This window comes from Loxodonta africana, chromosome 16 (genome assembly GCF_030014295.1).
Source record: "Loxodonta africana isolate mLoxAfr1 chromosome 16, mLoxAfr1.hap2, whole genome shotgun sequence".
NCBI classification, from domain to species: domain Eukaryota; kingdom Metazoa; phylum Chordata; class Mammalia; order Proboscidea; family Elephantidae; genus Loxodonta; species Loxodonta africana.
This window is the reverse complement of record NC_087357.1, coordinates 6041313-6053903: the sequence shown is the minus strand read 5'-3', so window position 1 is coordinate 6053903 and position 12591 is coordinate 6041313. Positions and strand designations below refer to the sequence as shown.

Here is a 12591-nt window from a genome sequence, read left to right as displayed (position 1 = left end):
CTCCGCCTGCCCCATGGTAGTCTGGGCAGCAAAGAATTGGGTCCTCACAGATGGCGACAGGAATTGAGTCTGGCCTTAGCCCATCCACCACTCCCTGCCACCGGCTGAGTGAGTCACTGACCCGAAGCAGCTGGGGGATGGAGGGGCCTGACGGGGCAACCTGGAGGAGAGCCTCCTGAACCTCACTCAGGCCAGTGACTCTGAATTTGTGGTTGCTCATTCTAAGTCTGCCTCCAACATCATTGTTACTCTTGTTTTCTTCATCATCTCAGGAGCAGGAACAGAACTAACCTTTACGCCGTTTGTGTTGAGGGTGGCTGCCAGGTTCTGTGTTCCAGGGCTCCACAGTGGCCCTAGTCTGACCCCTACCTCCACCATGTGAACATCTCAGGACCCTGTCCACACTGCAGGTGCCCGGTGGCCCTGGGCTGCCATGTGGCCGAGGGCCCCTGGTTCCCAAGAGTGCTGTATATGGGCCCCAGGTGAACCTGAGGACGCAGTGGGAGAGCCCTCCAGAAGCCAGCTCTGTGACTGCATCCTGCATGTTGCAAAGGCCCCCGTGGGAGCGCATGTGTGTGACTTTGGCCAGAAGCAGGCCTTCCCGAGCTCCAGCTGAAAAAGCCAGTTTCCACCTTACAGTCCATCCCCATGGCCCAGTGAAGTCGGGTCCTCCCAGCCCTGTGGGCCACGTGTGTCCTCCCCAAGCTTGACTCTCCCCAGGGAAGTCTGCGCCCTCTCCTCACCCCCAGCCAGATGGTTCCTAATTTTTATTTAATTCCTGAAGACACTTGAGACAGAAATCAGCGGGAAAAGGGCAGGGTTTGAGCTCAGAGCCTTCCTGCAGCATCTGGCCCTGGTGCTCCCGGCTGTGACCTTGGCTGCCCTCTCACCTTTCCTGCTGTGTGGCCACCTGGAGGGGGCAGCGATCCACCACAGAGCCCCACCGGGACCAGGTGAGATACTGGGTGAAAAGTGTGCTGTGAACTCCACTGTGCAGCCACTGTGGGCAGGGTGTGTACTCGTTGCTGTTTGAAAATATGTGGAATGTTCTACACACTTTAGAGCTTGTGTACGTTGTTGTTGTCAGGTGCCATCAAGTTGGTTCCTGCTCATAGTGACCCCGTGTACAACAGAACAAACACTGCCCAGTCCCGTGCCATCCTCACAATTGTTGCTTTGTTTTAGCCCATTGTTGCAGCCACTGTGTCAATCCATCTCATTGAGGGTCTTCCTCTTTTGTGCTGACCCTTTACTTTACCAAGCATGATGTCCTTCTCCAGGGACTGATCTCTCTTGACGACATGTCCAGAGTATGTGAGACATAGTCTCACCATCTTTGCTTCTAAGGAGCACCCTAGTTGTACTTCTTCCAAGACAGATTTGTTTGTTCTTTTGGCAGACCATGGTATATTCAATATCCCTCAGCAACACCACAATTCAATATATATATACACACACAAAACCCACTGCTGTTTATTCACATATATATGTATATATAAACCCGTTGCTATCAAGTCAATTCTGACTCATAGCAACCCTATAGGACAGAGTAGAACCACCCCATAGAGTTCCAAGGAGCGCCTAGTGGATTTGAACTGCCAATCTCTTGGTTAGCAGCCGTAGCACTTAACCACTACACTACCAGGGTTTCCGTGTTTATATTTGTGTGTGTGGTGAAGTACATATAACAGAGCCTGTGCCCTTCTGACCATTTTATGTGTACAATTCAGCAACCAATTCTGTTCACTTTGTTGTACAACCATCCTCAGTACCCATTTCCAAATTTTTCCTCACCCTTAACAGAACCCTAAAAAACCCACTGCTGCCAAAGCAGTTCCAACTCATAGTCACCCTACAGGACAGAGTAGCACTGCCCTCATAGGGTTTCCAAAGCTGTAAGTCTTTCCAGAAGTGACTGCCACATCTTTTTCCCAAGGAGCGGCAGGTGGGTTCGAACCACCAACCTTTCAGTTAACAGCTGAGCACTTAACCACTACACCACCAGGGCTCTTAACAGAAACTCAGGGCCCCTTAAGCAATGATTCCTCTCCTCCCCCACCTGCCCTTGATTAACAGGTGGCTTCTGAGGAATCATGAGTCAGAAATGGCTTTCAGGTCCCTCTCGTATTTGGTCCAGATCTTTCTGGGACCATCTGAATGTTCTCCCAGCCCCACATCCTCAGTGCAGCACCGTCTTCTCACTCTCCCCACCCAGCCTTGGCCCAGGGCCCCAGGTGGAGTAGGAAGGTGAGGAAGACCTTGTGGTGTCCTCAAGGAGCTCAGAGGCTGACCAGAGCTCACCAGAACCACTGGAGGCAGAGGCTGGTGGCCTTAGCACGGCTCCAGAGAAGATTCCAGTGGAAGCCTAAGAGAGGGCCAGCACCAGAATTTGCCTAGGAGGAAAGGCAGGAGTTGCCGAGGCACAAATGTTTGGGCTTAGATGAGATGGCTAGGTGGGTCCTGGTTATGACTTCTGTCCCCCCAGACCATATGCCCTTGGCGTAAAGGGCCTGGGTGCTCTGGGTGGTTCATACCCTGCCCAGCGGCTAGTTGTCAGTAGACACAGAGCAGACACAGGGGTGGATGGATACTAACCAAAATTTACTGCAATCCAAGAGAGCACGTCTCTGTTGGCCACCAGTGGATCCAGAAGTCCAGACCTGGTAATCACAGTGCATTTGGCCAAAGACAATGCCCCCAGGTCATTAAGCCCTGGCTGGGACTCAGATGTCCCTGCTGGTGCAAATGGTTAAGCGCTTAGCTGCTATGCAAAAGGTTAGAGGTTTGAGTCCTCACAGAGGCACCTTGGAAGAATAGCCTGGTGATCTACTTCTGGAGCACAGTTCTACTCTGACACACTGGGTGTGTCATGTTTGGGACTCAGAAGGAGGACATCTGCTTTTGCCATGGGTTCCCTTTGTCTGGAACCTGGCAGTGTGGGCAGAGTCAGAGCCATCTGTGTCTACACAGGGTCGAAGAGCCACCATGTACAGACCACTGTGTCCCCTCGTCCCTGGGCCAGGTGGGGGAGAGCTGTGTGTCTGCTCTCTCCCAGTAGGGGAGCAGCGACCAGCTCCTTGTGAAATTTGCGGCTCTCTACTGGGTAATGACAAACGACCAAAAAATCAATTTGTAATCTGATTGGAGGTTTTTGATTTCCTCTGATGAGTTTAAATTTCATTAAAAGCAACCTTATTCCAACATAAAAGGAATCCTTGAAGGGTAAAACAGGGGATTGTCTCACCAAGTATAAAGCATCCCAGCTCCTTTGTGTGATTTATTCATCGCGTTAATTGTGAGGTCCAACCTGGGGTGTCGTTGGCAGACTGCGTTGTTATCAGGGCCTGGGATCGGCCGGGCTGGCTCAAAGCACAAGGACTCACATTCAAAAATCGCTCTTTGGCATATTGACACTTGAGTTATCAACACCCTTATTATCTACTGGGAGGGAGATCACAGCTCAGGGGGCCAGAATAAGCCACAAACCACAGTGGCGGCTGCCTCTCTGCATTCTCTTAATTGTATGTATTCTCCAGAAAAAATGATCATCGGGACTCCTGTCTTGATGAGAAATTGACATTTTCTGAGGACTTCTTTGGGTGCTGGAAGCCAGGGAGATAAGGTGTGGAGTTGTTTTAAAGGACGGCAGCCTTTCTTCCCTTTCAGCGGCCTCTTTATTGCTCTTGTTGACCCACTTGATGAGTATGGATTTCATGAGGTCTTTTTCAGCATTTGAACTATAAAAGATGCAGAATGACACCCCCTTTATAGACAAAAGATAACCTTGCCCTTTGAATATATTGATTCTTTATTAACTAGGCTGTTTAATGCAATGAAATGAGGCATTAGATTGAAGCCCATTTCAAGTGCTTTGAATAATCTTTAAAAGCTTGAAAGACCTTCAAAGGCGGCCTGACAATAATTGGCACACATTTTGAGAGAATCCAGTACTTGCTTCGGATTTGAGATGCAAAGATAAAATAATTTCTTTCTCCCTGAGTTACAGGGCCCTGGCATGGCAGCTCCAGGAAGGCGCCCCTGCCCCTCGCCCCCCATGTCTGAGCATTCCTGGCAGGAGCTCAGGGTGAGAAGGAGATGGGTTGTCAGCAACACCGCCCCTACCCCATCCCTCGGCTCCTTGGGGGAGGGGAGAGAGGAGTGGGCAGACAGCGGACTTGGGCCCCGGGAGCCTCCCTCTCTGCTGTCTCTTTAAGGCTGAGACAAGCACGCACGCTCAAAGGAGCCTGATTGTCATTGACAGGGAAAAAAAGGTATTCACAAGTTTCTTTATGTTTTGAATAATTGTTTCCTGTTTTGCTCAGCAGAACAAGTAATTAAGATGACATTTGTGAGTACTAATTTGGATCACACTTATGTGTATGTGTTACAGAGCTGCAAGCCAAAACATGCAAAACCAGCCTTTCATTGAGGAGAAAATGAGAAACACCAAGTGGAATGGAACAGGGGCGGGCACTGAGAACTCGCAGGAACTGAACATCCGGTGTGTAAATTGGAACCTCAGGCTTGTGGCAGATCTTATTATAGTCAGTGCATTGGGCATTGGGCTACATGTACATGCAGCCAACGGTGGTGGCATGCATGGGGCCTTGCTGTGCCATCATGGTGGGTCTGGAGTTGGTGATGGCATGCCTCCTGCCAAACTTCAGCCAGCACGGGTATCTGGGTGCCTTGGTGTCTGCCCGCTTGTCTGGGGCCTTCACTGATGCAATTTCCTAAGGCTGGTGCTTGCCTAATCAGAGCACAATGACTGGGATAGAAGAAGCATGTGTCCAGAGGTGCTGGGCAGTTCCTGCCAACTCTCCAAACCAGAAGCAGAGAGGCTGGGGCTCCAGGGCTGGGCAGAGCTTGTGCACCAAGCCCCCAATGAACCCCTAGGTTGTGTTCTCAAAAACCAGTGGTCAAACTGTGATTGTGGCATCCCGTAAGTCTGACACAAGGAAAACCGCACAGATACCTGGGTGTGAGTACAACATACGTACACATGGTGCACCTGGGACTCAGAACTCATTTAAGCAACAGCTTACTGGATTTCTCTGGGCAGGCTAGGGAAGTGTTTGAGAATCATAACCTTGTGGACAGTTACTCCATGAATCACTTTTATCTCGACCACAACACAGCTCTGGAATGCATGGTAGACAAAACCCCATTGTAACTCTGGTGTCTGTATTTTGTCAGCCATTCTAATAATCAAGACAGAATTACTAAAAGTGAAATTCACAGACAAGAAATACTTTAATTAAATATTGTGTAAAATGAACATTTTTATACAGTTAAATATCTGAAAAAATGTACAGATAAAACAATCTTATTGTAGGGTCTTTAACAGTAAAATCTACCATTTAGTGAAGTGCTCAGTTCAGAGACAATGAAGCAATGAGGGCGCCAACCAATTAATCTAAAACACAAATCGAGTGCAGGTATGAAGAAACTTGCAAATGTTCGTAACATGTACACATGAGCTCTTTTTTCTTTTTTTTAAGATCAAAACCCTTATACAAAATAAAACGGAGGCAATTTAGTTCCAAAGTGACTTCTCAGGCTTTTCCACGTAGCTAAGCCTTGTCAGCGTCACCAAGCCGGAGTGTGACCCGCTGACCACCGGGAATGTTGTTTATTTAGTCCCTTCAATGAACACTTTCCTAAATTGTGCATTTTTGTTGTTGATGTTGTTGTTGTTGTTAAGAAAGTTTTTAAAAAGTCCCTCCTTTTTGTTTCAAATGTGATTTCTGCTGCAGTTTGCAAAATGTTTGCTGTGCTGTGTCTGTAAAGCATTTAGTGCAAAGGGAAAAACAAAAACCAAAAGGGACCCTTCGGCCTCGCTGTGGATTTGGCACTGACAGGCACTGTGGGGAAGAGGTCATTCCAGTTTAAAAAGTACAGGCAGTGCTGTTGGGTCTGACTACAAAAAGGTGGTGTAAAAAGGAAAAAGGAAAAAGCAGCAGTGATTTGGGTTTGCCCTGGACCCTCCCTGAACCCAGGCAGGCGGGAAGATACAGGGTGCAGCAGACGGAGGGGCACATGGAAGAGAGGGTGTTTGTGCTTTTGTCTGTTTGCTTTTGTATGCCATAAATCTCTAAATGAAATCCTGACTAACAGTTGTGGTGTAAGCCTGTGATAAAATAGCACAAAGGTTCTTCAAAGAAGTCCACTTTTAAGGCATCAGAGAAGTTAATGTGGCGAACATTTTAATTAAAATGTCAGAAGTAAATTTTATTTTAAGCTTTAGGCCTCTGAATTTTTCCAGTAAACGCAGTTCAGCTATGTGGCAAAGTCAGGGGTGGAAGCTAAAATGACTTTTTACATTCTACAAAAATAAAATAAAATAAGGACACAGCCCCGAACGGTGTTGCCTCCTCGCGGCTCTTCCACATGCAGGAAGGGGGTCTACTGGGACTGGTCACCGCCAGGGGCACCGTTCCATTTTGACTATACAACAAACTTTTTTTTCCCCAAAATTATTTGTTCAGATAACTTAAAAAATAATATAAAAATAAACAATGAATTTGACTTTTCCTCAAAATAAAAAAAAAAGAAAGGCTCGAAAGTCTAAACAATAGCAAACGTTTGAAGCACAGATGAAATATAAAGACACAGGTTCGTTTCAACAAAACAGAAAAAGAGACAGTTCTTGGATAATGCTCTTCTCGGCATCACAACACCAGGGCCATGATCAAACACAGGGGCAGACAAGAAAAAGAAAATGCAAACGGCGGCGGGAAAAGCAATGTACAAAATCTCAAAGATAAATACAATATTTATAATTGATATGTTACAAAATAAAGTTCCTCAGCAACGGCGGGCGTTCATGGGAAAGTAATGGGGACCATTTTATTCCTTCGAAGACACCTAAGGAATAAAACTTTTTTTCTAAATATTTAAGTGGATCTGAAAAAAATTCAAGACAAGTGTATAAATATTTAGCTACAACTTTGGCAAAATCACAAAAGTCTACAATTTTATAACCACATACAAAACACATTAGGGAAGGAGGATCTAGACGTCAAAAGGACAATTTTCTGGTACAAGAAACATAGACCTCACAGTAGCCTAGAACGCAATCGTATACAGTGCTAGCAAAAGTTGAAAAAATGTTGCAGATCACGTTTGCTTAACAGGAAGCTCTAGCAGTGGGAGAATATTTTAACCAACAGACAGTAGCATTTTTTCTGTCAGTGTGCTTGTTGAAGGCAAGAGAATTCAATATCAAAGTTACAATTTCTAACTACAATAAGTTACAAAGTCTCATTTCATTAAGATGAAGTTAAGCAACGATAAACCCTCCCTCCCTCCCTGTCTCCCCAGATTCTCCTAATCATATAGTCATCCTTTTTTTTTTTTTTTTTTTTTTCCAGTCTGATGGATCATACCTCCTTGGCCCCCTTTATTCACCACAAAAAAATATTTCACATTATAGAGATACACAACCATTGTGAATCTAAGTATGAGTACAGAAAAATGTTTGGAGGCATTTTTCATCAGTGTTTCATGAGAATCAAAATGGTGCACTCACAAAGTTTCTCCCAACACATAGCAAGTACTAGACATAGCCAAGACGGAGTCAGGAAACTTTATACAAAATAGGCGTCGCTTTGTTTTCCTTATTCTTCAGGACTGAGAAATGTGAAAATATGAGAAAAGTTCAGTCAATAAAATGGAATTGTTCATGAAGAAGTAGGTTGTCTGCAGATTGACTGGTACAGTTTAAATAAAATCTTTAAACAAAGTCTTTTGTAGCATCTCAATTGCTGCTGACTTATTTCGAAGATACTGTTTCCATCAGCGTGTCTTAATATACTAAACGTGTCCCCTGAAGCCCATCCTTGGATGCTTGGTGCTACCGCAAGTAAACAAAAGTGGCCTTACATTGGCGGGACTACCAGCCCAGACATAGCTGAAAGAGAGAGAAAAGGCGCTGTTAGTGTGGGGAACCTGGCTCTGCACCTACTCTAAGGCAGGTCAGGAGAAGCCCTCGCTTTGGGTTCGACTCAACAGTGGGCTCGGATTTGCACAGCCTTGGATGTGGTTAAGACACGGTGGCAAATCTACTTCACAGAAGGGGGTGCCAGTGGAAACAAAAATCACCCCCAGCCCCTTCATTTGGGAGAGGAAAGGCTGCTGGCATTTTTGTGTGTGAACATTCCTGCTTCCCACAGGTCTCAGCATTTTGTTCACGCAAACAGATTCCCCGGGGCCACCTCTGTCAACAAATGAGAACCAGCCTGGCCACTTGTGTGACACCAGCCAAGGCCAACTTGCACACCTGGGGGACCAGGTCCTGACCTCGCTTCCTACATGAAAACTGGCCTGGCCTCAGTCTCCTCCTCCACTATCAGGCCTCAGCTCTATTAACGGCTCTTTGTCGTAATGGTGAGCTCTGAGTCACAGCTCTTGAGATCAAAGCCATGCATGGCCACCTGCTCTGGCATCTCAAGACAGACAGCTAGGCAGACACACGGGCACAATCCCTCTGCACCAGCTCTTTGTTTTTCTTCTTTAAAAGTTTGTGCTACAAGGCCAAGTGCTGGTGGCCCTTGCGAGAGAACTCCTGGTAGGAACGTAATTTAAAATCTTTTCACTTCAGTCTTGTTTAATTTTTGTCAGAATGATCGTTCTCATTAATTTATGGATAACATATTAATAAATTTGTTCATGTAGTGATGTGAGCTTCAATTTCTCAGTTCATTAATCTCAACAATATTAATTTATCTCAGACTCACCGTTACAACTTTATGGTTTGGAAGGCCTGTGTACGTACACACTGCTTATATGGAGTGCTGTCCCTCAGAGCAGTCTCAACACAGGACCCACCACAGGCGGGGCCGCGGAGCCGTGCACCCCACCTTTAAGGCGATGTTGGGCAGGTGACCGACACTCAGCCGCACTCGGGGCCCAGACATCCTCTCGTATACTAGCGGGTGTTGTGAAGACAATGATTTTAATCATCGATACCTTGCCAGGTCCTTTTTTGAGCATTAGTTCATCAAAGTGAAATAGGCCACCGACTTCACCAAAGGGCCCGTTTGTCCTCTCCGCAACTGCGTCCTCAGCACCCAGCCGAGAGCCTGGCACACAGCAGGTGCTCAGTAAGTACTGGTGGAATGCAGTCATGTTTTAAGGAGTAACTGGTTTGGATTTTGGGGAGTCCCCGGGTGGTGCAAGTGGTTAACGTGCTCAGCTGCTAATCGAAAGGCTAGAGGTTTGAGTCCACCCAGAGGTGCCCCAGAAGAAAAGCCTGGCAACCTACTGAAAAATCACCTGCTGAAAACCCTATGGAGCACAATTCTACTCTGACACACGTGGGGTTGCCACGAGCTGGAGTTGACTCGATGGCAGCTGGTTGGGTTGAACTTTCATGAGGAGGAGCACAGACCGGAGGTGGGGTCTGAGAGCAGCCAGATGAAGGCCACTTAGCATAAGGGCCTAAGTCAGTCACAGGGAGCTGTGTGCACCACAAGACACAGGGGTCCTCACATCACAGGCCAGCATGGCCTGCACCCCAGGAGTACCAGGTACAGGCAGGTGCTGGTGTCCACTCCACGTGGCCCCTTCTGTGGGCAGCACACCAGAGAATGCCTCCCACTCCCCCAAAGCTAGCCCTCTGCCTCCTTCTGAACATCGGGGAGGATCACTTAGAAAAATTAGCCCTGTCCTTGGCAGGACTACAGCCTAGCACAAGTGCATGCCCCACCCTGGGCCCAGGTGCACACTCCTCCATGTATGACCTGCCTCCCTTGGCCCCTGGTCTTAGACCACTTAGAATGGGCCACCGTGGGTCCAGCACACAGTCTTCGTTCCCTAGGAATGAAGGCTAAGCCTCAGGGTGGTGGGGCTCCCTATGGAACAGCTCCGCAGGTGGCCCGGTGACCCACTCTCCGTGTCTGGGCCCTCTGCACTGGCTTGTGAATAGAGTCTGCCGTCTGGGGCTGCAGCCATGGGCTCCCCTACTCCCTCGCAGAGCACTGGGCTCAGTGAAGGCCCCCGGCAGAGTGGGACTGCCACCCTCCATTTTGTATCCCCCCCACCCCATTCCTGTTCGCACTGGGTCCTCCCCTTAAGATAAGGATGCTCTAACCATGAAGACACGTCAGTTATAGTGGAAGGATGAGGAAACGGTTCTCGTGAGCGGAGCAGAAACCAGGAGGTGGCATCTGGTATTGTGGGGCTGAAGGGTGGGTGTGGTGTACAAGAACTCGGGCTGGGGTGTCACAGCATGTGGGACAAAGGGGGGCATGCAGAAGCACGAGAGGCCAGGGGGTCTGAATGCACCCAAAGGAGCCGTGGAGCTCCGCCCCACCACCCTCCTGAGCCAGCCTAGCTGTCTCCGGGGACCCCCGGGGACCGTTGTGCCTGGGGCTCCAGGCCTGGGACACCGGGTCCTCACCTTGGAGTCCGTTTCCATTGGCGCTGGTGCAGGAAGGAGGAGGAGAGGCTTGGGGCCGGACCACGGGCGCGAAGGCGCTCTTTTGTTTCACTGCGGAGATGACATTGGCAGGTGAGAATGAGAAAATGCCGTGTGTACTGCTACAGTTTGAAGGGAGGGTGACCGAAGAGGCTGCCATGGTAGGGCTGGACGGCACTACTGCAACAAAGCAAATATGGTCAGGACGCGCGGCGCCCGCACGCAACACAGACGGGCGCAGGCAGCCCGCCCACACCGCCAGGGGGGGCACACAACAAACATGACACGTCCCTGGCTGGGCCACTCTCTGGATAACGGGCAAACTCTTTGGTTTTGGACCTTCTTTCCAATTGAGCAGCCCAATCAGGGTTCAGTTTTTGGTTTCGTTTTTGGTGTGGCCGCATGGGGGCCACGCCAGGCCAATTGTACCGGCATCGTCAGGACGCCCAGCCTCCAGAGTCACCCTCCTTTATCCAGTAGCTCACATCACAGGACATCCAAGCAACGCACACACTTGACTTTGTCGTGAATATGAATCTGCGTGATGACGCGTGACAAAAACAGACACTTACTGCCGTAGGGAGAGTTAGCGGAGGAGCCATTAAGAAATCCAGGCGAGCCAGGGACCCCTAGATTGGCCATGCTGCCACTTCCATATCCATTCATGCTAGTGCTGACTGTGTTGTAATTGGACTGCTGGGGAGTACTGCTGGGGACGTATCCTCGCGGGGACACGCTGCTTGTATTGCGACTGTAGCCGACTGTTAAAATCCCCCCCCGGCCAAAAATAACGTTATTATCAGCAATAGACACTTGGGGGGGGGTTTCCCCGTGAATCTACACCATATATTAGACATTTTTAATTGACCTTACACGTTGCTCCAGCCCCAGCACTCTAGCCGGCTAAGGTAACCTTATCACGCCGACCCTGCCGCTGTCTGTACATCGGCGAGCCCCGCTCTGTCTCTGTCGGCTTCGACAGCCAACCAGACCGTGCTTCGATCTAACCGTCAGCTGCTCTCACGTTCTCCTTAGAACCAATTACCAACAGCTCGGATCCTGGGCCTGTCCCACCACTCTCCGTGAACTCTCAGCCTCTGCCGGCCTTCAAATGCCAGGGCTGACAAGGAGAGCTTGTCTGTGGCAGTAACTTTCCCAGAAGGGCTGTTTGGGGGCCTTCATTTTATGGTTGCTATTTCTGTAGTCGGTTGGGGGGGGGGGGACTTCATTCCTGCCATGGGAGTGGGGTGAATGGAAGCAACAATAGCATGACAGTTGGGGTGTTCTCTGAGGTTACTGCCTGTGTAGTTTGTGAAGAGGAAAACTAGAGTGGACTGCGAGTACTGGCTCAAGAGACAAGGTACAGGGACTTCCGGCGGGCCTGGCACTGTGCTGTGGGGTGAGGGACAGGTGGGGAACACACTGCAGGGAGTTCTGCTCCACTTATCCCTTCCAGACTCAGACTCAGACCCCCAAATCCCACCCAGATCACATATCTTAGAGGGCTCCTACCAGCTCCCTACATCACGCTAGCCTATGGCCTATCCCAGGCTTTTAAGGAAATCAAAGTCACTTACAAATAAATTAAAGGAAACATCTGACAAATACCTGTAAATGGAGGGGCAGCCAATGCTGCTGCTATGATTAGTTGCTGGGTTCTCTGAGCCGTCTCTGTCCAGCGCTCACTCAGAGGCACTCCAGTGAAGGCCTCCTTAAGAGGAGCGAAGCCGGGAAAGAGGGGAACGCTACTGCCATTCCCAGCCTGTCCTTGCCCCATGCACCACTTCAGCTAAGGCCTTAACCACTGCGTAAAGGGGTCTACGGAAGGGGCCAGTCCACCCATGGTGCTGCCTACCTTGGTCGTTGGCTTGCGATGTCTCAGAGACATTGACGGCTAGCTGGCTGCTGAAGGAGTTCACACCCATCATGCCGGTGTGGGCGGGAGTGTTGCCCAGGGTAGGGATCTGGTTGTGGTTGCGGGGGACGCTGTACAATGCTTCTGCGATGTCAGCCGCTCGCTTCAAGATGATCTCCTAGAGCAGGGGCAGGACGCCCAGTTACAGGAGGCCAGGCCCAGCAGGCCACCTTCCCTAGGTGGTCGGATCTGGGCAGGGAGCCCAGCTCCAGGTGCTTGGGAAGGGGCCACCACCCACCTTACACACTGCTCACTG

General features: G+C 49.3%; 1 protein-coding gene across 12 annotated transcripts in view; it reads right to left on the bottom strand.

Annotated features, from left to right (window-relative positions):
* Positions 1–7880: 7880 nt before the first annotated feature.
* The window catches only part of EBF3 (EBF transcription factor 3), a 136278-nt gene continuing 131567 nt past the window's right edge, over positions 7881–12591 (bottom strand). For 5 of the 12 annotated variants that reach the window (XM_064269169.1, XM_064269170.1, XM_064269171.1 and 2 more), the window contains 4 exons: positions 12276–12453; positions 10993–11181; positions 10403–10600; positions 7881–7912 (listed from right to left, as the gene is read on the bottom strand). In XM_064269169.1, the coding sequence (XP_064125239.1) occupies positions 7881–7912; positions 10403–10600; positions 10993–11181; positions 12276–12453 (597 nt within the window). Of the gene's footprint in view, positions 7913–8970; positions 9084–10402; positions 10601–10992; positions 11182–12275; positions 12454–12591 lie in introns of all 12 variants that reach the window. The other 7 variants (XM_064269173.1, XM_064269174.1, XM_064269176.1 and 4 more) reach the window with 4 other exon arrangements.